Source organism: Heptranchias perlo, chromosome 1 (assembly GCF_035084215.1).
Source record: "Heptranchias perlo isolate sHepPer1 chromosome 1, sHepPer1.hap1, whole genome shotgun sequence".
Classification (NCBI taxonomy): Eukaryota; Metazoa; Chordata; class Chondrichthyes; order Hexanchiformes; family Hexanchidae; genus Heptranchias; species Heptranchias perlo.
The window spans coordinates 188,105,859-188,132,106 of record NC_090325.1 but is presented as its reverse complement, the minus strand read 5'-3'; the positions used below and the strand labels follow the sequence as shown (position 1 = coordinate 188,132,106).

At 42.1% G+C, this 26,248-nt stretch overlaps 1 protein-coding gene across 2 annotated transcripts in view; it reads left to right on the top strand.

Annotated features, from left to right (window-relative positions):
- Positions 1-26,248, top strand: part of gstcd (glutathione S-transferase, C-terminal domain containing) — a 152,369-nt gene that overhangs the window by 111,987 nt on the left and 14,134 nt on the right. Inside the window, exons 6-9 of one of the 2 annotated variants that reach the window (XM_067994443.1) lie at positions 12,479-12,594; positions 14,107-14,151; positions 16,808-16,936; positions 18,499-19,034. In XM_067994443.1, the coding sequence (XP_067850544.1) occupies positions 12,479-12,594; positions 14,107-14,151; positions 16,808-16,936; positions 18,499-18,630 (422 nt within the window). In that variant the 3' untranslated portion in view covers positions 18,631-19,034. Of the gene's footprint in view, positions 1-12,478; positions 12,595-14,106; positions 14,152-16,807; positions 16,937-18,498; positions 19,035-26,248 lie in introns of those variants that run through there. The other variant, XM_067994442.1, reaches the window with a different exon arrangement.

Below are 26,248 nucleotides of genomic sequence, written 5' to 3'. Positions count from 1 at the left end.
GGATTTGCTCTTCCATTTGCACTGAAATAACGGTGAGCCCTGTTAGCCTTGCCGTTATTTCTTGAGCAGTTTCCGGGCCATTGTGCCTCCTGCTATCAAAAATATGTTGCCAGTGAAATTTGAAAGCTACTGCATTATACCTCCGGCGTTATACCTCCAAGATTTAATCCTTCTTTCTACTCTACAATTCTTATTTTGTTGCTAGTTGCACAAAGATAGTGGGAGAGAAAAGCTTTTACTTAAGATTGACTGGTGTTTATAGAAGCTGATTTCCTTCCCCTCCCGTCTCCCTGTGTGATATCGACTGAAACATGATTCTACAAATGGAGCATTTCATTCAGAACCATTGGATATATACTTGAAATGGAAAAATTTGTAAGGCTATGGAGAAAGAGCAGGGGACTGGGATTAGTTGAATAGCTCTTTCAAAGAGCTGTCACAGGCATGACGGGCCGAATGGCCTCCTCCTGTGCTGTAAGATTCTATGATTCTACCAAAATAACAAAAAGCCATGTTGAGTATTTGACAGAAACCGATCGCTTCATTTACTCTTGTGCTTGGGGGAATTGTTGTATGTGACCACCCCTTTATCCACCAATAGCAACACTTGACATCATGACTCATTCCCCCCTCCACCCCCCCCCCCTCCCCACCTTCCTAGTGTCAACCTTGGCTTGGTTGTAGCACATTCACCTCTCAGTTAGCGTATTATGGGTTCAAGTCCAACTGCAGAGACTTGAGCACATAATCAAGGCTGACACTTCATTGCAGTACTAAGGAATGCTGCACTGTTGGAGATTCTGTCTTTTCGATGAGATGTTAAACCGAGGCCCTGTCTGCCCTCTCAGCTTAATGTAAAAGATCCCATTCCACAATTCGAAGAAGAGCAGTGGAGTTCTCTCAGTGTCCTGGCCAACATTTATCCCTCAACCAACATCACCTGAAACACATTGCTATCTGTGGGACCTTGCGTTTAACATTTCCCTACGTTGCAACAATGACTACACTTCAAAAGTAATTAATTGGCTGTGAAGCGCTTTGGGATGTTGGTCATGAAAGTCACTGTATAAATACAAGTTTTTTCTTTCCTCACCCAATGATACTGAGGCCAATTTTGGTGCCTCTGCCAGTTTCCCTGTCAGTGCAGAGCAGTGCTTGAATCTTCAACTTTCCTTTTCTGTGTAAGCTCTGGGCATGGTAGTGTAGTGGTTATGTTACTGGACTAGTAATCCTGAGAACGTTAGTTCATATCCTGTCACCGGAGTTTGACAATTTGAAATTAGTTTAAAAAGAAACTTGTACCAGTAAAAGTGACTATGAAGCTGTCAGATTGTTGTAAAAACCCAACTGTTCACCAAGTTTTTTTTTAAAAACAAAAAGGAAACAGGATCTGGAGTCAGTGTGGCTCCTTCTATGCCCTTTAGGGAAGGAAACCTGCCGTCCTTACCTGGTCTGGCCTATAAGTGACTCCTGCCCCACACCAATGTGGTTGACTCAATAGTCCTCTGAAGTGGCCCAGCAAGCTACTCAGTTGCTTCAAAGCAGGGCAACTAGGGGTTGGCAATAAATGCTGGCTTTGTCAGCAATGCCCACATCCCGAGACTGAATAACGCTCAGTATTACATAGAATTTACAGCACAGAAACAGGCCACTTGTCCCAACTGGTCTATGCCGGTGTTACTCTAATTACCTCTTCCCACCCTGCCCTCCATATCCTTCTATTTTCTTCTCCCTTGTGTATGCTTCAAGCCTCTCCTTAAATGTGTCATGATATCTGCTTCAACTGCTCCGTGTGGCAGCGAGTGTCCACATTCTCAATACTCTCCATGTAGAGAAATTCCTCCTTAATTCTTTATTTGATCTGTTAGTAGCTATCTTATACTTATGCCCCCTTGTTCTGGACTCACCCACAGTGGAAACAATTTCTCCACATCCACCCTATCGAACCCCTTCATAATTTAAAAGACTTCAATCAGGTATCATTGCATATTTACCCACTGAGTTATCTGTGAGTCTTACAATTAGACAGTTTAGATTTAACTTTACACTTTATGGAATGGGCTGCCAAACAAAGCAAATTTATTAGCAAGTTCAAGAGAAAGTTGGATAAGTATTTGGAGAAAAATTTTGATAAACGGGTTGGAGAGGTACTGTGGGATGTGATATTTCCTAGACATTGGGACCAGCCAGATGGCAGTGGTGATACATTTCTATGTTACATGTTTAATCTGCACAATCCCAAGACAAATAATATATTTTTAAAAAATTCTCTCAATATGTAATCTGAAGTTTAGTGGTTGGTGGCATCTTAAAGTTTTGATTTAATGTTGTGAAGTGTGTAATTGGACAGTCTCCGGTAGGACTATGTACAGGAGACTTCTTGTTTTTGTACAAATCCAAAGTGACATCATCCCGTCAGCATGTTTTATATCACTCCAAGCTGAAGTGAATGCAGAACCAATGGATTACTCAGCGGTGTATTTTATTTCAAATACTCTGATCCATCATCACTGTTTTCACATGTCGTGGGCAGAGATATGACAGGTTTTGAATGTACAGACTTTGTCTTCTCTTGGCCAAAACAAAAGGCGCAGCAGTGCTTGACATTGATTGGACAAGGTGCACTGCATGATTTACCATTGAGAGTATAAGGTTGCAACCATTTTTTTTGCTCATGGTTTTCCCAACAGCCACGGTGGGATGTTGTTATTTTTCGCTGCGTTAGCACTTGCAGAAAATAATGACAAACATCCAGGAGCAATTCACATGGACCATGCTTGGCAACGATCCTAATTCCCCTGACAACCGTAGAATGCCACTGGGCAATTCAGCGTTCCTTTTGAATTGTCGTTGGGGATCTCTCCATGCCAGACTGTATCCATTTTGATTGTGAATGTTTAAAGGATCTGAAAGTAATGCTGAAATATATGCAGACAGTCCTTTCAGTACAGCTCAAAAATGCACACATAATACACCTTTTATTTCTATCACATCCAGTAAGGCTAACAGCTCAGATTAGATTAAAAGAGAAACAACTGAAAGCGCTCGAAACTGAAATTGAAACAAAAAATGCTGGAAATACACACCACGTCCGAGAGTATCTGAAAAAATAAAAGCTGGCTTAAGTTTTAAGTACTGAACCTTCTTCAGAAGAGTCTGACAAAAAAAATCTTTGCTTTAAATGTCATGCTAGCTTTTCTCTTTACAGATGCTAATGAGCCCGCTTTGTATTTCCAACATTTTCCATTTCTGTATCGGAAACAAGGTTAGTCTGTGTGACCTGCATTTAAATGCCCCTGTCCCTGTGTGTAAGAGTCCCAGTTCCCATGTGACCTGTCCCTGTGTGTAGGAGTCCCGGTTCCCATGTGACCTGTCTGTAAATGCCCCTGTCCCTGTGTGTAGGAGTCCCAAAACCCATGTGACCTGTCTGTAAATGCCCCTGTCCCCATGTGTAGGAGTCCCAATTCCTATGTGACTTGTGTGTAAATGCCCCTGTCCCCATGTGTAGGAGTCCCAATTCCCATGTGACTTGTGTGTAAATGCCCTTGTCCTTGTGTGTAGGAGTCTCAATTCCCATGTGACCTGTCTGTAAATGCCCCTGTCCCCACGTGTAGGAGTCCCAGTCCCATGTGACCTGTGTGTAAATGCCCCTGTCCCCGTGTGTAGGAGTCCCAATTCCCATGTGACCTGTCTGTAAATACCCCTGTCCCCGTGTGTAGGAGTCCTAGTTCCCATGCCCCTGTCCCTGTGTAATCTGTACGTAAAAGCCTCTGTACACCAGATTCAGTGTGAACTGAGGCAGGCCAGAAACGCAAAACTCTGACATAACTAGCAGCAGCAATTTTTTAATTGGATATTATGGCAGTCAGTCAACAGATGTTATTGCATGATGATGAATTTGACAGCATTATTTTTTAACTTCCGGCTGGAAATGGGAAGGGGGAGTGGTTATACTGTCTACTGCACTGTATCTTTATCATTCTACACCTTTTCAGCTTCCCTAACGTCTGCTTGACAGGTTTGCTTACATAGTCCGTCCTCTGTGACTAATGGTGAACTGATAGCATTTTGAGCTTGGAAAATTCCTTTGGAATAGTGAATCACTTTTCAGGTCCAATTGAAAGCTTTGCTGATCTGTGTGCATGTCTGAACGTGTTTCTTGAATGCAGGGACTCCTACTTTCTTGCGAGAATTGCAATGAATTTCCAGTGGTCTATTTACCAGCACCCCTCTCCACCTCTGCCCCAATCCCTGAATGAATGGTATTGAACTGAATGGGAGCTGCTGGCTTCACGTGCAAGGAGTGACAGGCTGTCCAGCTGAGGCTAGTACAGCAACAGCTAGCCCGTGTGCACACTATGACTTGACCAGAGGCTTCCTACAACGAATTGATATGTTGACCAGTCAGATAAGCAGCAGGTGACTAAGTGAGAGAGACTGAGAGCTCATGAGGAGAGAAGAGCTTGGCATCGCGAACCTGGAAGGTGCCAGTATAGAAATCAAACTGATCAGTAGAGGCAGAGAAGACACGAATGACAGCCTTAGAAGGGAGCTAGGACTCGGGAAGGAGATGATAAAACACTGGCTGAGGAGATCAAACCAAAGTCAGACTGCGCAATCAGTGTATTTGATTTTTTCAGTCCCTTATTTTAATTGTTTTCTACATCTACAACTCCTTTTTGGGGCGTATCCAAATGCTGCCTCTGCGTCTGAGGAAAATAAACTAGTAACATTAAAAAAAAGTTTAACAAAATTAAACAAAAAGAAAATAGGCGGAGGTAATGAAAGGCAGAAAAAAAGAAAAATGATGAGCCCGATAACGAAAAAATGCAGCAGGAGTGAGAATATCCAAATCCTCTTCTCTTTAAAGGGCTCTGCGTTGAGAGAGAGAAATAGAAAACAGGTTAAACAAAGACAACAAAAAGTGGAACGGCTATTTATTGTCGGGAGTAACAACAGCACCATTGCACTGTATCGTCAAGAGAAAATAAACAGATGAGCACAAAACCATCTAGGGCAAAAAGAGTCTGTTACAGTGCTACAGCGTGTTGATGGGTCCTCTGAGGGAGTGGGTGAACAGCACAGCATGTTTCCCCATGTGGAGCTAGGATCTCTCCAATGTACATACCCTAGTGGCTGGTTATGGACCAGGGAACAGGTGCGTTTGACATGGCAGAAAGCTAAAGGTAGAGACAGGAATAAAGAAAAATTCACACACTGCTTTATGAAACAAAAAAGAACCAGTCGGCCAACGTGACTGCCAGGCCCATCTGTTAGTGCTTCTTGTTGTGATCAGGTGGACCATCGGCCTTCTCATCCCCACTCCCCACCCGGCCGACTCGGCTGTTGATCCATCAGATACGTAAAAAAATTGAAGATCAGTCAAGTACGCAGCGGTCCACACGTTACCTTGGTGTCATCCATCTGCTGAGAGTCCTGCTGCTTGTGTCAACTGGATGGCTGTCTCCCAGTTTTGAAAGGCGACATGACAGGTATCCAGCAGACTAAATTGGTGGGAATAAATGTTGGTTTCTTATCAAGCAGGAGATGCCTTCCATGATTTGCTTTTCTCCTATATGGAGGAGGGGAGGAATATTTTACTTTGGAATTGTTTCTTTAAACATTTGGCACTGGATGGTGCAGTAGGTTAAACACTGGCCTTTCACCTCACAAAATCACAAGATAATTACAATGAGGAAAGCCATTCAGCCTATCTTGGTTCATCGATCCAAAATGGCCATAAAGTCCTCACCCCATTGCAGCATCCAATTATTTCCTACATGATTCCACAGGTTTTGCCTCCACTACTGTATCAAGGTGTCCGTTCCATGTGTTGATTATTCTTTGTGTAAGAAAAACATCCTGACATCAGACCTAAATTTGCCTTTTCCAAGTTTACACCTGTGTCCCCCTGCCCTACTCTTGCGATTTAATTTAAAGTAATTTGCTAGATTACCTTTTCCACCCCCTTTACAATCTTATATACCTCTATAAGATCACTTCTCGGACATCTTCTTTCCAGGCTGAAGAGCCCAAGATTCTCCAATCTATTCTCATAACAGACCTGTAAGGCTAGGGATCAACTTTGTTGCTCTTCTTTGCACTGCTTTCAGTACTCGAATGTCTCCCTTGTCTTGTTGATGAAAAACTGGACACTCTACTCAAGGTGTAGCCTAAACAGAGCACTGTCCAGTTTGATCTGTTGGGTTTGTTGATTGCTGCTCTGCATTGATTGGATATTTTGTGCATGAGTCTACTAAGACGCCTAGGTCTTTTTCAATTTCATCTGTAGTTATTTCGGCACCATTCATGAATACTTGTGTTGCCCATTTTTGGTAGACTTGGGTTCGAAAGCAGCCCAGCCTGATGGGATGAGAGCCCCTCCTGTTTTCCAGCTGTGAATGAAATGGGTTTGGACAGTCTCGATCCCAAGTCTTAATGGATATTGGCTCATAAGCACAAAAACATCCTTCAATTTGCCAGCAGATTGGCAATCCCACTTGGAGAGGCCACAGCATAGCTGCTGTGGGAAATGGAAAACAGTCACACTTCTTCTGTGGTTTGGGCTGAAGCACGTTGTCCTTGTTCCTGATCTAGGAGTGCTTAGTGCTGACACTGAGTGCCTGAAATCCAGAGCATTCCATCCCCCAGCACTAACATTCCTCCCCTAATTTTCATAAAATTCATACACAAAAAAAGTCAGGAAAGCAAACAAAAATCTTTAGCACTTCAAACAGTGTTCTAAAATTCTGCAATTGTAGCTCAAGAAGGTCAAAGTCATGGCTCAGATACCCTCTTGATTACTGGAAAAAATCCTATAAAGCTTCTTGTTTTTGGCACGGAAGTTCTGCTTCAGTTTTCCACATGGTGCATTTACTCTACTGATTTAGCGTGGGTGTGAAGCTGTTTGTCTTGCACTAACTGGAGTCCACAGTGACCTACTGACTGGAATGAGATAGCCTCCTCCAAGGATTCTCACTCTGCTCTACTCCGACATCAGGTTGAGCCCTGACTCCAGATTGATGCTGCCAGTTTAGAGTTGGTGCAAATTAATTTTGGCTCCTCACTGACACTAAACCTGTGGCAAGTAAATCCGGTGTCCAGGGAGTCTGGCGTCCAGGGAGTTGTTCCAGTATCAATTCAATCTCTGACTCCAGATTCAGGCTGCACATACATTATAACTGCAGCATCAATGCAAGGCAAAACCGCTTCACACTAACAATATAATTGTAATGTAGGTATATCCAACAAGTTGAGAGTCACAAGGGTATATGGTGCTTGCACTCTCCATTCACCCTGCTACAAACACAGGCCCATTGCATGAGATTGCCAGAATCTTGCTCCCATACTATCGGCATCAGGCTATGAAAGGATAGGAGATTAGAGCTCGGAGAATGGAATGAACAGTGTCATGCTGGCAAAGCCCAAGGGAGCTGTCCTGTGAGGTTAGGCTTTTGTAGGGGAGCTGAAGTTTTGTCAGTGACCCACATCGTTCCTGGTCTTTAGTACTGCAGAGTGGAGTGATGCTCTATTCTCTGTCTCCATTTAAACTCGTCTGATAAAGCATTTTGAGGTTTGAAATGCTTTAACAGCATTTGTTGTGTCAAATACATGGAGTGTCTGCTTATTCAGGCACAGAAAGGGCTAAAGGTGAAAAGGAAATGCTCCACACCTGCTACCTGTCAAAACGTCTCTCCCTTATATACAGTGGACCACCTTTACAAAACACTATGATATAATACACATTGTTTGTGGCTCCTTCACTAATCAATGCTGCAGTTATATAGTGTGGGTACTGTACCAGCTCAAGAACAGTGTGAATGGAGCACAGTTATACTGCCCTACTTGCATCATTGTGTGCTCACACAAAGCAGAGTGTATTTAGTATATGTACTCACTGGTAGCCCAGTACATGTTGGAAGACAGGTTTCTCTGGAAGGATGATCTAGACTGATGAATGGCCTCCCTCCTCTGAACATTAAGGAAATCCAACACGCCACCAAACTGTTTTTTTAAACTTCGCACCAGTTGCAGTTATGCTGAGCCTGAAGCTGCTCCTCGAAGTTCCCACACTGCTACTGATATTATGACCTGAGCGTGAATTGGTTTGATACAAGCCGCAGCAATATTACAGATTCTGCATTGGTATTAGGCGAAAACCGTGACAAATCATCGCAAACTCTGCGTTATATCTGACCCAAGGAGCTCACGTGAAATATTCTTTTTATATTCCCTCTCAATGACGCATGGTTTTGTGTGATTTCTAAAACCGACGCATTCACTTGCTTTCTGAAACTTGCAGATTCCCCTCCCGCCCCTTGGCCAGTGGTAGTGGATTTTCTTGTAGGAAATGTTTGTATTCTAAGTCTCCAGTTATCTTCTTGCACTGTTGGAGCTGATGCTTTAACTATGTAAACATTCACTTGTCAGACTGTATACAGTTGTTTTACTCAGTAGTCACTAGTTAGCAGTGATCAGTCAAGCTGCCCAGGTCGTATGTATTTAGTGTTCTATGCTTTGTTTGTCACTGTGGGGTGTGTTTTTTGGTTGTACATTTGGATCTCAGTGTTAGCCATGCAGGATCACTACTCTTGTTATTGTACAGCAATAAGTGTAGATATATATCCAGGATAAAACACTTCCTATCTCCTATGCCCTACTAAACCCAATGTAGGTAAGTTTTCCAGTGGGTCAGTTCACTACTGCCCCTCTGCCTTGTAGCCAGGGCCAAGCTGTGGTATTCGCTCACTGTTGCTTATGTTTGATAAATTGTAAAAATCAAATGGCTATTAGTACCATATTACTGCAACCCTGTGGATAATGGACATATTAGTGGCAGCACCTCCAGTCCTTGCAGTCACCACCAGGAAAGTCAAGCGTCTATAAATTCAATAATCTCTGTTGTTCAGAGTATCAAAATGCCTCCAATTTTTAAAACTAGATTTGATCTGGATGCAGAGACACGGAGGTTTCTAGAGATAATAAGGGATGAGAATTCACTTAAAATGTCCTGATCAACTCCTTACCTTTTGTTTTTGACAAATTTACATAGAATTTACAGCACAAATAAAGGCTATTCGGCCCAACTGGTCCATGCCAGTGTTTATGCTCTACATGAGCCTCCTCCTACCCCTCTTCATCTAACTCTATCAGCATAACCCTCCATTCCTTTCTCCCCCATGTGTTTATTCAGCTTCCCCTTAAATGTCATCTATGCTGTTTGCCTCAACTACTCCTTGTGGTAGCAAGTTCCACATTCTAACCACTCCCTGGGTAAAGAAGTTTTGAAATTTGAATAAAACTCTTCAGTAGCTGGCACATGTTAAGTCCTTTCCCCCCCCCCCCCAAACACTGAGATAGGTTGTGTTTCTCAGCTATCAGGAATGAAGCTAGGTGTGACTGGAGTCAGGGAGCTCTTGTTTCACTGATACCCTGTGCTGTGCACTGTTGGCAAATCTCAGTGAGAAGTTTGCTTTTTTTTTCGCTTTCTAAAGCGAGGCAAAAAGTTCAGGTCTGCTTGATCCAGGGAAGTTTTTTCTTTTTCAAGGCCACTAAAGAATACAGCGAATAGATTGCAGCTCAGCCCAGGCATGACCATAGTGTACACCACAGTATTTCTGGTTGGTTGGGGTTGATTTTCCAGTCCAATACACTGTGTGGCAGATGCAGAGTTGTGTAGCGAAGTGTGTGTTACCATTGTCATGTTGCACATAACATCACGCCACTGACATCTTAGTTCTCCTTCTGTCTGCACCACAAGGGAGGGAAACATCAAGGACAAAGGTTTCAGCCTTCAAAGTGCTGACTGTTGATTTCCCATGTCCTTTCTTTGATTATGATATCTACTGAAAAACTAGGGTCACTGAATAAACCCCTAATTTAAACTCCAGCTTTCAGTGTAACTGAGGCAATTGGCTACTTGTGGCAACCTTTTTGTTTAATAATGCATGTACAAGCATATATGCACAGCACAAACATTAACTGTTTGCTTAGAGCTTGTTAGGTATCACAGGCCAGGAAAAGAGTGTCATCTTTGGGAAAATGCGTGTAGATGTATGATAACGATATCAAGCTCAAAAGTGACCCGGTAACATACAAGAATGTAAGGATTGATACTGGCATGTTACGGTAATGATCTTATAAAGAGTAAACAACACTTTGCGCCAAATATATTTCACAGCCAAATGACTGATCGGCTGTTAATCAAGAAACAAGTTTGTTTCACAGGTCACTGCGTCAGTCATGGCCAGTTCACAACACCTTTACCATGGGTGGAACTTTCAACTTCAGCTGATTGGCTACCGTCCATTTTACGTCCCCACCAAAATTGAACGTTACTCTCCGCGAGGGTTAAGTTCAGCTTTGGTAGGGGTGCAAAACGGGCAGTAGCTGATCGGCCACCGGTTATATGGAAAGGGAAATTGGGCGGGGTGTATAATGGGCGGTCGATCCCTACACCACCGCTCGGTGTGCGCCCCTGCCGAAGTTGAATTTCACACACTCCACCCCCCTTCCTGTCTTTAAGATTACGTAGAGTAAGCAGATTACTGAACTAGGACTGTGATCGTCGAACTGCAGGGCAAACTTAATGGCCCCGACATTTACAAGGAGGCGGGGGGGGGGGGGGCGGTGTGGGGGCGGGACTCGTAACGGCCGGATAACCCAGGAATGCGGAGGCCCTGCTGAATTTAATGGCAGGACCTCATTTGAATTTTTTTTCTCCGTTTTCCGGCCGGCAGCTGGCCAGATTGAGAGGCTGTCAGGCGGGAAGGTCTGCGCTAGAAGGCCACAGCCGGTGAGCGGAAAGGGGGGAGAGAGATCGCAGGGGTGAGGTGGTGGACATCAGATCGGATCTGGGGGTCGCCCGATCGCGGGGAGGGAGGCCGATTGTGGCAGGTTAGCTTGGGGCTCCGGGGGGAAGCACTCCTGCTCCTCCTGGCCCACAAGCAGTGCTCTAAAAAGCACTTACCTGCTGAAACCGGCAGTTCTCCCCTCCCTTTAGCTGCCAGTTTCCCGAGCCCTGAGAAACCCGGCCCGCAGCCATTAAATGTAAAAGGCTGCTAAAATCTGAGGCGTGCAACCCCATTAACATATTTAAATTACTGACCGGCCTCTCGAGAGCAGATTAGTCGCCTGACCCCCCCCCCCCCCCCCACTCGTTAAACCGGAAGTTTGCAGCGGATTGGGATTGGGTTTCAGATTTTTCAGAATTTAACCCCCTCCCCTCTCCCGCCCGTCCTGGGGTTAAAATCACCCCCGCACCCCCGATGAGTTTCAGGTGAGGCTTAATAGCAGGAGAATTCCTGCACGGAGTAGTTTATGTGTAGAAAGGACTTCAACCAAAAGTAGAATCATTCAAAAAATGTTACATAAATATCTGGTTAAATCTGAGTTTATAAGGATATAGGTGGGGGGATGGTCACATACTGTACAATAACAATGGTCAGGTTGCTGCTGGTTTGTTGAAATTGTCATCTTTGGAATGTTGAAAAATGTAGGATGTGATGGCTGATATCTTGGGAGTGCTGCTGCATTACCTTGAGAGTTAGGGAGTCATTTCATAGATTAAGCGTTTTGACTCCTGCATCCACTTACTTGCGTTTCAGCACGAAAATCCATGTAGCAGGAAAACGTATATTTTTTTAAAAACTTGATCAGTAATGGTGGCCTCCAGTATCAAGCAATTTTAATTATTTATTCGCCCAGCAAACCATTAAAAATAAATGATACAATAAAATTAATTCACTGTAGTCAATCTCCTGTGGAGTTGCATTTGGGGAGTCAAGATCGATAATTTTTTTACTGGGTAAGGGTTTCAAAGGATATGGAGAAACGGTTGAGGTACAGATCAGCCTTGATCTAATAAAATGGCGGAACAGGCTCGAGGGGCTGAATGGCCTACTTCTAGAATAAACTAAGGGGTTGTAATGGCCCAAAGCAGCCCCTGAATCTCCAGCTAATTTGCCAACACCTCAAACTTCAGCAATTGTTTGAGTCTTTACTCTCAGAATTCTACAATTAATGACCTGCTAATGAAATTGTGGGAGTGCGTGTCTGTAAAACTTGTGATTTCTGAGAATGCAATTTTATTTGCAGGTCATTAGTTATAGAGACAAACAGGCATCCTCCCACTTTTCTTTAAAAATTTGGTCCAAATGTTGTTGTTGATTATCCCAGTTTTATTACCCAAGACGTTTTTGAACTTATTTGTTGTAAACTTGACATTTTTAGATACATTACCCGCTGAGATCAGAAGTGTAAAATACTAGGCAGCTCCCCTTTATTGTTCTGTCTCTTGAGCATAAGATCTCAGGTAGGTAAGGTCTGTGTTGGTAACCAAAATGAATGCTTAAATTGAGGCCTGTACACTGTGCAACAGTGACTGCAGAGACCTGGTAATATATGGCACTCGTGAGCTACAAGTCTGTCTGACCTTTGGCTAAGACACTATTTGTTCTACATTGACTTGTCTTTACAGGAAAACTCTCCTCTGAGCGTGCCCTAAGGAAGCAGCAACAGTTGGACAACATCATCTCCATTGTGACAAAACTGGCTAAGCCTGGTGATACTATTGTTGATTTCTGCAGCGGTGGGGTATGTAATTTTTAAAGGTACACCTTTGCTATCTTTGCGTTTCATCGAGTCCGCAGTAGGTGGATTTCTGCTCCCATAACTAATTATTCTGCTCCTTCAGCCTTCTGTGTGATCCTCAAAGCTATCTATTTAAACTAAATATCTTGCCTCACAATAAATTGGAAATCCTATGCCGGTTGTAGTGGGTATTGTTCAACAGAGGGGCAAATTTTCTGAAGAACTTAAATACTTTTATGTAAATATATTATGTATATTAATACGTATAGATGTCAGCCGTAGCTCAGTAGTAGCACTCTCGTCTCTGAGTCAGAAGGTTGTGGATTCAAGTCCCACTCCAGAAACTTGAGCACAGAATCTAGGCTGACACTCCCATTGCAGTACTGAGGGAGTGCTGCACTGTCGGTGGTGCCGTCCGTCAGATGAGATGTTAAACTGAGGCTCTGGCTGCCCTCTCGTGTGGACATAAAAGATCCCGTGGCATTATTTCGAAGAAGAGCAGGGGAATCTTGGCCAATATCCCTCATATTATCTGGTCATTATCACACTGCTGTTTGTGGGAACTTGCTGTGCATAAATTGGCTGCTGCGTTTCCTACATTACAACAGTGACTACGCTTCAAAGTACTTCATTGGCTGTAAAGGGACGTCATGAAAGGTGCTAAATAAATGCAAGTTCGTTCGTTCTTTCTTTATTATGTTGACAGTCACATACTGTTTGTTTTAGTTGTAAGTGTTATGGCTACTGTATAATATTCTGTTAAGATTATGTTGAAGTATCTTGTTTTTGTACAAAGAAGGAGCCTTGCATCTTCATTCCAAAAATCAAATTAAAAAAAAAACAGAAATAAATATTAAAAACTGTCAATGGTAATAATTCCCTGTACTGGTTTTTACTGGTGGTATTGAAGGTGGCAGAATTGTTTTCAAGGGCTGTAACTTTGTGTCCATAATTACTTTTTAGGGAAGAAAAAGGAGAATTTTAATTTTTGTTAGGTAAGGGTATCAAGGTAAATGGAGTCGTTATGGATCAGCCATGACCTGATTGAATGGCGGAATTGGCTCAAGGGACAGAATGGCCTGCTCCTGTTCCTATATTCTTACATCATGGATTATTCTACAATTAATTAAGTTCACAACTAGTGAAGTTATGGGAATGCATGGCTGCAAAAGGTATGATTTCTGAGAATGCACTTTTATTTGCAGCTCATAAATTGTGGAGAAAAAAAAAGACAAAATTATAGGCTCAAAATTTGTAATTGATGATCCCACTTTTACTCCAGGAGAAGTCCTCAAAACAAATTCATTGCGAACTTGATTTTTTTTTTAGATGTCATACCTGCTGAGGTCGGAAGTTTGAAATGCCAGGTGGCTCATCTTCACTCTGTATCTTGCAAAGCATAAGATCACAAGACAGACAGATAAATAAAGGAATTTGCTGTCACAAAAGTATGCGAGTCTGATCTCGAAATACGTCACAGTTCACTGACTCAGTTTTTCTGTCCTGTGTTCACAGGGGCACGTTGGGATTGTCCTTGCTCACACCCTGTCGTTCTGCCAGGTACGAAATTTCAAAATTGTCGCAGTCACTCTTTTTACTCCAGTATGATTATTGCAATTCAAGTTGAAGGCTCTGTGATAAGATGAAAGAAATGAGTGTGGCAATAATCAGGCCAGATACATTCAGTGTGGTTGGCATGGAGCAGCCAAAACCGCATTGTGAAGCTGTGCCAACATTTTTTTAAATCTGCTGGTCGTCTGATCTGTTGCTTCATGCATTGGGCTTTAGGCCAAGTTTGTATGCTGGTCTCTTTGATCCAGTGGAGACTCACATAAAAGTCTCTTGATTGACAATCCTTTCTCCTCCTGCAATGCTTCCAGCATCGTCAGGTCAAGATTTACTGAATGATATCTGTAGCTGACCGCATATCCCAGTCTCAAAATACATCAAGTTCACTGTTGTCTGCATGCTTGCCGACCTACAAAACTCAGAAACGCTGACGAGCAGCTTACGAAAGGCTGAGAAAGCCCCCAAAAAGCTGACAACTCAAAGAAAACAATGTACAACTAAAAAAAACTACCCTGAATAAATGCCTATGACCAAGGCCAACACCTGAACGAGACTGAATAGATTAAATTCCTTTTTATTTCATTGGTTTTCAGGGTTCTGGGATCAGATTCTGCAATTAAATTTGTTTTTCTGTGAAAACTGAAACCTAACGGCCTCATACAAGACCTATCAAAAGAAGTACTCAGAATTTCTTCACTCAGAGGGTTGTGAATCTTTGGAATTCTTTACTCCAGAGGGCTGTGGATGCTCAGTCTTTGAGACTAAGGGAATCAAGGGATATGGTGATCGGGTGGGAAATTGGAGTTGAGGTCGAAGATCAGCCATGATCTTATTGAATGGCAGAGCAGGCTCGAGGGGCCATATGGCCTTCTCCTGCTCCTATTTCCTATGTAAGTAGTTACACTGGGAGTGCAGCGAGACCTGAACTTGTCAGGCTGCAGCTAAACCCAATATTTCGGCAGTTCTACGGAGGGGGGAGGGAGGAATCAACTGAATTACACAGAAGTTCAATTTTTGCAGCGCTGCATTGAGAAACTTTTGACGCTAGAAGTGAGCTCTGATGGTGCAAAATTTATTTCCTGGAGGAGGGAGGGTCTGGGGGCATGCCTCCTTGGTAATTTTGATTTTTGACTCTTTTTGTGCCTTTTCCAGTATTTTGAAGTGTGCTGTGATTCAGCATTTGAAAATTTAAAAAAAAATTATTCTGGATTTGTTTTATTTATATAGTAGTAGTTACGAATCACAATTGACTTGATTTTTGCACCATCAGAAGGTAATACTCAGTGAATATAGCACAGCAGGCCTACATGTATACATGCCATGAATGTTCTATGCTAGCCCCCACCATTATCTCACCCCCTAATCTCTTCCACATGATCCCCACTGTAAATTAGCAAGATGATGTTCTCCCCACATTGCCTGTGCAGATTGTACGCAGGCTATCCCACTGCTAAGTTGGTATGCTAGGCCCCTGTTTTAGGCCCAAGAAACAGGCACAACACATACCAATTTCTACCCCTAGGTATCCTGCAAGTCCTAACCAACAGCTTTGTATTAATTAGTGGTTCAGTGCCGAGATTGAAGATGTGCTGGTAAGCTGGCCAATGTTTTGCCTTCAGCCCCGCACTCTATGATTTCCTCCCTAGACCCTTCTACTCTCAATCTCCCTCTCCTCATTTAAGACCCTGCTGAAAGCCCATTTCTTTGTCCAAGCTTTTGGTCACCCCTCCTAATATCTCCTTCAGCTCGGCGTCGATTTTTTTTTCTGCAAAGCACCACTTTCTACGTTAAAGGTGCTATATGAATGCAAGTTGTTGTTTTCTCCTGACCCACGATATGAAATTTCCTGCTGTGGGCCATCAGTATAATCGATTACTATATGTTACTGAACCCCATTTGGCTGGGTTGGCACAATGCAAGGTCCTTGGTTTACCTGCTGTTCAGTTCCCTAAACCATAGATCATGGTCAGCTCTTGCGTGTGATCAAGAGCAAGTGTTTTGTTTTATTACTGGTAATAGATTGGTATAATATACATTTATTAGAGGTATATTCCAATATAACTGCAGTTAGTCATATTTCTTTCGTAAATGCCAATAAAGATAATTGGTTGATAGCCCCTAAATTACTATTGTATCATTAGCAGCTGTAGAAATACATCCGGGTTCTAACTGCAACTTTACTCCTCTCAAATCTCTAATTTTTTTAAGAACTATTTTTAACCAGATTTAGCAGGTTAGACGCAGCGCCATAGACTGTTTAATGAAGATGTAAAGTCATGGGATGAATACAGTTTGTGTGTCCACATTGAGTGGTGGACAGCATCAGCAGTTTAAAGCTGACCCACTTGGAGTGCATTTTGAAAGCAGCTTTGCTTAGACACATGCCTCACCCACAATAACAGGCCTAGTCACAAAGCTCATTGTAATGCATAATGTGGAATATTTACAACAAAAGGTGACATTTGATAAATTATGGATTTTTGTTTTTGTTTTTAAAAGGCAATCATCCACAGAACTTGTAAATTCATGTAAATTATATTGAAAAAATTAATGGAGATGAATTTCTATGCTGCAAATGTTATTGATGCCTTAAACACTTATACTTGAGATGAGCTTCTTACTGGTTAGATGTTGACCTGTGTTCCAGGTGATTTTAGTGGAGAACAAAGAAGAATCCTTAGTGCGTGCCAAGGACAGATGTGACGACCTCGGATTAAACAACATTTGGTTCGTCCAGGCTAATCTGGATTATTTTACAGGACCGTTTGAGATTGGTGTAAGTGAACAGTACGCGCGTAATTAAGGCTGAAGTCACAGTGCCATGTAACAGCCGACAAAGACATGGTCTTGCTTAATAATGGGTAAAGTTGTTTTTCCCTTACCCCAGTTCCCTCCCCTTCCTTTCTGGAACTGGCAACTCATGCTGAGGTGCAGTTTCACAAGCACTGACAGCCTCCCTCCCCCCTCCCAAGAATCTTGTCCAAGTGGCTATTTTTCATGTGCAGCCTTGACAGTGAATGCCATAGACTATTTAACCACTGAACATGATCCTGTCCCCACCTGATGTCCAGACGTGCACTTTCCAGCAGGGGTCATTGGATAGCGAGCCAGAGTGAGAGCCCTGGTTGATTTCTGCTCTCCCCGCCCAGGAGTGTCGAGGTCAATTGTAATGCCTCTGCAGCCAACCCTGGCTAAGAACATCAGTACAGACAGGGCATCGAAACTGGCAGCTTCCTGACTTGTTTGGCATCAGAAACTGCATTTACCCACGCAGTCATAGATGAGCTATTAAATATCTAAGGACCATGAAGTCCTGGGATAACAGAGGATATTGCCTGGGAGATTGTTGAAAATGATATTTTGTCCTCGAGTAGTGATGACCTGAGTGAGTTACACAGGGCTCCACTAGCAGTGGAATGCACATCCAATTCAGCGACTGCCTGTGCCTTATATTTTCATAGTCCGGTATAGTGGGGGTGGCAAGGGGTCTCTCATTAAGCAGAACACTATACAGCAGTGCCCAGAACATGTCAGCAGCTATCAGAATTATGGTGCAAGTGATATCACGAGTTGGTGGTTACCTATCGAGGGAGGTGTAGTGATGGAATTCGTGTGCGCCTGCTAATCATTGGGATATGTGAAGAGGTTAGTCGCCTTCAACTTTGTATTAACAGTGGTTTTACTGTTTTGCTGTGGTAGATAATTGAAGGTCTGTGAGCCACACAGGATGTTTGATCTGATTTTATTAAGCGGGTGGTTTTACAATTTCATAAAGCAGGTAATTAAAGTTGCACTGGTAGTTTGTTTTGTTTCATCTTTTTAAGTATGTGGCTTTATAATTTCACTGAAGCTGATAATTAAAAGAATGCAGCAGTAGCAAAATAAGGAAAATGGACAGAGAAACACCAGCGAGGATACCCAGTGAAAATATCAGAAAAGGTTTATTAACACAACCATAGGAATTCATATATTGGCATTCTAATGAGAAGATAATTGGAAATGTATATAAAACATCCTGTTTATCTGTAACTTCCTTAAATGCACATATAGAGTTACACATTGCAGTGACTGGGCTATGCAGTGCAGTGAACACAGTTTACTAATAAACAACAAAATAGCAATATTTGCTTTTCTGCTAATGTGCTGCATGAACTATTTACAATATCTCCTGTCATTTCAGTTTACATCATTTATAAAATGATGTAGTTAAGTCTGCCTACCAGCCCAAATGAATGCTTTAAATTACTTAAATAGTAAATGAATGGATAAGTTCATTTTGACATTACTGTGAACTATCAGTGTCACAGTCTCATATTTAATCCATTCTCTTATTTTCAGAAACTTTTGTCGCAGGACAGCTTGCTATATGCATTTGTGTTGAAATCTTCTTGGCCAGAAGTGTTACTTGTTGAAGTCAGCTGTGATCAGTCAGATCGTGGCGTTGAAGTTGCTGCTTTGATTTTGTTCTAATTTCTGTTGCAGAGGTTGTTAGTATGTACAGCTTTTTACATTTGCTTGTTTATTAGCTTAGAGTAGATGTTGAAGCTGTGGCCATTTTTATGATCTTTAAACTTGTACGATTGGTTTAAGGTAGCGTTGTCCAAAATGTTAGCCGCTAGTCACATATGGCTAATTGCATTTCTGATGAGTAAATAAAAAAATGAGTAATAGACACTATCATTGGGCATGTGACCTCAATACTCATATTTGCACGGCGTATGCACGTGAACTTTAACCTTTCTGTGCGTTTGTTGGTAAAATGATAAGACGAAAAGCAGAGTGTACAAATGTTTTTTGATTGTTGTGGGTGCTTTACTTCCTTGATTACTAAATGGTGGTAGATGTTTGTTAAATAAATATACACGTGAAGAACATTTACCTGTATTATGTGTGTGTAAGGGATTTTCTACTAAAATTGGTGCGTATGGCTAAAATGGTGTCGCTGTAGCCATACCTGTGGCTAGTCAGTGATTTCTATTGGACAACACTTGTTTAAGGAGATTGCAATTTTCAGTACAAAATGCCTTTTTATTTCTTACACTTTTTTATATTGGCATAAATAACATTATTTAATATTGGTGAACAATACTGAACACTGGAGTACTAGAACTATACTGGAGAGGTTCAGAAGTGACAGCGCTTAGACGAGACCACCTTAGACATCCTTGCACATAAGAGCAAGTAGGGAATAGGGAAAGGTGAAACCGCAGGCAAACCCCAAGTTCAGTGCTAGTACCGTCCAGCTCTTACGTTTGGTTCCACATCTCACATAGGCACACACACAAGTGTCATACACAGTTAGTATCTTGTAACGTGAGCTCTGTTTGACGAGGTGTTTTGGAGCCAGCATTCCAACATTGGTCCCTTTTCTGTCATAGTAGACCTGCGAAAGCAATCTGCCAGCAGTGTCAGTGGCCCAGAACAAGACAGAGCCTCACAGTACCCTGCACCAATGTTTGCACAGCTACACACATCCCAGAGGCCACAATCAGTGAGTTTGCAGGCTTTAGCATTGGGTGAGTCACTGTGTATATGCGATTAGGATCAAGTGGAGGAGCAGGAACCTAATGCCTGGATGGCTATCAAAATGCCATCATTGACCCCTCACTTTGGGAAATGCAATAATGCTGTGACATTGGGAAACCATTGGGAAAGGAAATGAAAGTGCTGACCGATGCATCAGTCACTTGTTTGATACATGTGTGGGCAATGCATTGACAAATACTGCAGTTGATCCCTGTGCTAGCCTGTCAAGGAGGTGCACATTGACCCCAGATATCCTTGCAGCAGACGGCATAGTCCTGCAACTGTGCCATCTGCTGGCCTAGAGCCTCCAGAGGCAGTTACCCTCAGTTATTGCCAGGTAGGTGTGCCAGAACCTCTTGGTGCAATTCTTCCACAACTGGTCGACAAACTGACTGGTAATCGTTTGTGACCATTCTGGTGGCAGAATGGTAGGCGCTGGCAATCTGACCCTGGTGCACACCAATCTCCCTGGCATGTCCTTCTTTTGTTTTGTACCACTTCTACCATGAAATACTGTATTTGGGGTGCTTCAAAACCCACCCCCATCATTAACTTTAACTTGACTTGCTGACCGCGACGGGACTCTGGCTTACAGGGCAACGCCTTGTCGCTTCCTGAGCTCCAGTGAAAGTTTATATAGCTAGAGCTCCTCTTTTGTTCAGCTCTCCCAATTCTACTGAAGCCTTGTAAATGTCTCATTTACAGGCTTTCCAGCTCTTTTAAGTTCCAGATGAATACTGCCCACTGTTGTGACAAAAAAAATTGCAAAATCATAGATTAAAAATATTCATAAATTATAAAAAGAGTAAAGAAACAAAACCTGATACTATAAACATACAGTAAAGCTAAATTATTTTTTAAAAGAGGCTAAAAAATCTGTGCTTAAGTGCTCCATTGTATAGGGAACTTCTCTTGTACCTGCTCCGTCATAAGCAGATAAGATCTTGCTATGTCTAGTTTAAGTGTTTATAATATTTAAGTACTGCTTATGCACTTTTTTTTGAGAGCGCTTTAGGCCAGCCTGAAAGGCCAACCAGGAGATTGTGTACAGCTCAAAAATGGTGAAGATTCAGTGATTTGAATTTCCACCCCATTTCCTGGCCCCCGGTTGCTCTCTCTGCTCCCACCCCACCAGTCGTGACGATTGGAGAATTTGCTCAATGAAGGGATAGTTGACGAAAAGCAACCGTATTTAGATAGCAGAGGTAGATTGGGCCACTGCACCCTATATGAAGGAATGAGAAAGAGAGAAAAATCTAATGCCATAAAATGAAAAATAAATTCAGGGCATCTACAATCAGAGTAGGGACAAAATGTAATTTCGGGAGTACTTACGGGAGGAGGGTAAGTAAAAAAGAGAACCCCCTATGCCCCTGTAGTAAAGTTGATATAGGCAGCCCTTTAATATCAGCATGGCCGGTCCACTCGTGTCTTAGTTATACTGGCGCATGGTAAGCAGGAGCAAGCCAGTTATTTTACCCGCAGATATTGAAGTTAGCTGCTTGTGACAGAGTTTTGCATTGGCATCTTCAATTAACCAGCGTACTGTACTCCCACTTAATATCAGAATAGCACTTCTACCTAATTTTAGAAGCGTGATATCACTTTGTAGCTTTATAAATAACACTTGCCTTTACATTTGAAGCAGCAGCACTATTTAATAATAGTACTTTAAGCTAGAGCCCTATTTATATTGGAATACGAGCCCAATTTTGGGATAGTGAGTGAAATCAGAAGGCATTTTTTCACACAATGGGTAGTGGAAATCTGGAACTCTTCCCCCACCACCAAAAGGCTGTGGATGCTGGGACAATTAATTCTGTGGAAAATCATCACCATGTTGAGCAATAAAATGAGTTGTTTGATTTGAAAATGAATGGGGACAGTTGCTACATTGCGTACGTCTGCTTTTTTTCAATGTATACTTCAATTCCAGATAGCTGGATATGATCAACAGAGTCAATTTTGCATGAACATTTAGGGAGTCATAATTTTCTGCAACAATCTCATTACTATAAAAAATTTGACCATAGCAGGACTCTTAATTGTTTCCCTGAACTGAAAAATAAGAACACATAAGTTCAACAAACCAAAAACTCTTAATTAGTCCAAGAAGTGTATACATTTCTATATAATTTATAATATATTAAAAATCTTACATCTGCAACCACTCTGTGTCAACTTTTTCCATTTAAAGATCCTATGCAGCTCCACCACTGGTGCGAGGTGTAATCACAAGTTTACATAGACAATTTCCATTATAAAATTTCCATTAGGAAATTATAATAAAAATGTATAATAATGATAGAATGACTTTAAATTGAATTGTCTGTGCACCCCGGATCAGTTATCCCCCAGCCACTGAAGCCTCAGTCTTGACTCCCTATATGGAGCACCATAGTAGGTTGTCTAGTTATTATTAAAAGTCTTGTGTATAGCAGGCACTTCCTGTAAGTATCAGACTTGCTTCCTGTAACACTTTCCCCCTCACATTTTTTCTGTCATACTTTGTTGATAACAGCCCTATTGCTATAAAACAGTGTATCCTCTCACTGAGAGCAGTGCCACAAGGGATCTGATGGTATATTATACAAAATCACAGACTGACCCACCTCCAGAGACTGCTATTTAGTCTCATTCCCCCAGTTATATGCATCAAGGGGCATCTTAAGCACAGGTGCGAGCAAGCAGCCTGCTCAGGTTGCTGTTGAGTGAGGGACGGTAGTGTTCCATGCACGTGCACTGAGATGCACATACAGAGCACTACTCCCTTGCCAATGAGATTGCTAATGATCGAAAAGACCTGATGGGGTATTTCACTATTTTCAATCAGTAGAATTCAAAAGAAGGGTCACCTGAGGGCTTTTAAAACTTTGAACTTAGTTTAAAAAGACAGCTATGTTTTTGCTACAGTTACATTACATCCATCATGTTGCATCACTTCCTGGTAGACCTAACTACCGATGCCATACTACTGACTGCAACAGCGGTATCCTGCATTTTTAGTGAAAGTAGTGAAAGATTTCACCACACCAACCCTGAGCATACACTGCACTCGAGGCATTAGACAGCACATTGATAGTGAACTTTGTTATTTGTTGTGGACATTAAGTATTAGGGTGATTGAAAGTATATTCCTCAGATTGCAAAGGAAAGTAAAGTGGTAACTTATTGCAACTTAGGAAACTTGAAGCTCAAGCCTCTGTAACAGATGTAAAGAAACAACTTGCATTTATAATCGCACCTTTCATGACCTCAGGATGACCCAAAGCACTTTACAGCCAATGAAATGTTTTTTTTAAGTGTAGTCACTGTTGTAATGTATTTTCACATCGTTCACCTGAGGAAGGAGGTAGCCTCCGAAAGCTTGTGAATTTAAAATAAAATCGTTGGACTATAACTTGGTGTTGTAAAATTGTTTACAATTGTCAACCCCAGTCCATCACCGGCATCTCCACATCCACGTAATGTATGGAAACGCTGCAGCCAATTTGCACACAGGAAGGTCCCACGAACAGCAATGAGATGATGACCAGATAATCTGTTTTAGCTGTTGGTTGGGGAATAAATATTGGCCAGGAAACCGGGGAGAACTCTCCTGCTCTTCTTTGAATAGTGTCATGGGATCTTTTATGTGCACCCGGTTTACATTATCACCCAAAGTCAAAATTACCCCCATTCTTATTAAGTAACAACAGGAGTTTCAACTTATTGATTCCCTTTTATTTGTCTGTCTCCTTACTTTTTGCTGTTTATAGACATACTGAGGATACTTGTTAGAATACTACGAGTGATATTTTAACACAGCTCAGATATTCTCGATTTTTTTCATCCTTTTATATGAAATATTGGGAAGACTTAGCCCCGTCATCTTACACATTGCTCAAAAAATCCTAATAGTTTGTTCTTAATCATACCATTATCAAAGTTGTCAAAATGATTAACATAAAGCAGATGGCTTTATTCAGGGGAGTGAGAATAATCAACGGAGTATACTGACCTCTCTCTCTCTCTCTCTCACACACACACACACACACACACACACACACACACACATTGACAGCCGTTGACATGGAGAAATGCAACACCATCACCACAATGCAACATATTAAAGTTTAAAATAGGCAGTGCTTACTGAAGGCATCTGGTGGTTAGATTCTGATGAAATGAATAACTATAACTCAAAATCGTCCTGTAAAACGATGATTAAAGTGGCTGTCAGACACTGCAGAAATCTTTCAACAACTCCTTCCAGATCCCCCCAGAGTAAAGAGCCTAACGCTAAATCTGAATATCCCAAAAAAAGATTGCATCATGGTTGCAAAAGCAAATGCTATTTTGGTACTCGTTGGAAAATTCATGTAAAAATCTGGATGGGGTGTGCATCTTGGTCAAAATGCAGCCTGAAAACCTATCATCGAGCTCATCTGCCTTTTATTTTAATAACAGGAATTCCAAAGCTTTTACCAAAAGGAAGACAGCTGTCCTGGATCAAATTAGTTGCCAAGTACCGAGAATATTTAGCTTCACTCATTGACAGTCCACAGCCTGCCTCCTGGTACAGTTTTGTCTTCTCTGGGTTGGAGTGTTCCCAGTGTTGCTCTGTATTCAGAGTCAGAACCAGAGCAGACTTTGCATCTGCAAGCAGATGGGAAAGGTGCTCGAGATCAGTGACCATCTGGCAAGATGTGAACTTCACGCATGTCGAGGCTGGAAGCATTTCAACGAATCCATATGTGACAACAAGCGAAAACAAACCATGGCAAATGCTTTATCCAGGTTTATTCTGTCCCTGCAAATGGTAGAAATATAATATCAGTCAAATACCTCAAAATAAACCGTTGAGCTCGCAAGTTGTGCAATCCAGTTCAGTGAACTTGGGAACTTTTTTTTAATCATCAGGTGCTTATATCCAAGCAGGCAATGGGGTATCCAGGAATGTCAATGACTGGGTGAAAACATACACTGTTGTTATAGTGTATTACTAAACCCCATGTATTGCTGCATGTCTCCATCATCAGTGGATGTTATTCACCTGTTTAGAGAACCAGTATCTCAGTATAAACATCTTGAAATGAATTTATAAAGATATGCAAGCTCTCCTTTCTATACCCCTTTCATTTTCTCTCTCTTTCTCCGTGTAGCAGTAAAACAACTCCACCTTAAATACAGTGCATCTTAGATCAAAGTATTATGATGTCAGTCATTAAACTTCTGTTTCCAAAAAGGTGGAAACAATTTTTAAAAACCACAAATATGATGCTGCATTCTTTTAGAATGATTACCTTTGATGAGCCGTCCGATTTGTGAAATCGTAAACATATTCACAACAGTTACATGTAACGTGTCTGTTTAAAGTTTCTGTTTGAAAGAAAGTTAAAGGTGAAAAAAGTGATTTTTATTAAGCCAAAAAATGCTCTTAGCCGAGTCTAAATATGTTAGATGTACTTATGAGTTAACTTTAAATAAATAGTAATCCCTGAGGAGTCTCATTAAATGTTGAATTACAAACAGCACATTTTCCCTTCAGATCAGAACTGGTGTGCTTAGCTCTATGAATGTACTTATTATATTATTAGCATGAAAGCAGGATACAGTTAAAACCTGTGAGATGTACCCATTTGCTCATTAACACAGTGGCTATATCGCCATGTTATTTGAGGAAGTACTACAGCAAGTTGGTGGAGCATTGTGCTTTCCACCAAGCGGGGGAAGGTCTGTTTTGGGCAATTGGAGGTTCCTCCCTGATGTCAGAGCGAGTGAGGCCCAGGGAGGGAACTTCCTCGGTTTGGGTTACACTATGTGGCCGGTTCACCGAGCTCAACGAGGTGTACCAACCCTTGGCCCAACATAAGTGGGGCCCACCTAAGTATTTTGCCAGGTTGAAATTGGCTCCCATGTGTAGAGGGATGAAGGGGCATCTAAAACTTTTACTTGGGTTGATAGTGCCAGCAGCTTGGCCAGTGACTGACCAGCACTGCTTTTCCTGCATCCCCTGCTCTAGCTGGCACCCAATAGTGGCACAGGCACCTGCCAGCCATATGCAAAGCAGCTGATCTCCCACTGCCCACGGATACTTTGGCGGGGTCAGGAGCAAAGGTCACGGCCATTGCTCCCGGCATTTACGCCGGTGCGGCGTTCCTGTGGATTTTCGGACCCTGGGATCTCTTGTTTCGCTGCAGTAGTTTTCGAAAGAAAGTTTAAACAAAGAGGCAACGTGTGGTAAATGCCCAAGACCCAGTCACGACATCAAGACGAGGCACTAAGCAGTCAGTCCTAGACTACCTTGTGCTCTCCAGACAGCTGGTTACACAGTTGTATGGGCAGACGCTCAATGTGGAAAAGAGCAGGAAATTAGTGTTTTGGAATTTTATGGTAATCAGTGATTAACTTAAAATGGAGCAATAAAAAATATCTTTAATTAGATCAAAAATGCTACTCACGCTCCATAAAGTTTAAAGAGTTTAGGTAAGCGAACTTCATAGTGTGGCACAGTCATGTAGAGAAGGAACATCCCAAGCTCAAAGCCTGGTGTATGCTGACCTAGTGGATCTCAACCGGG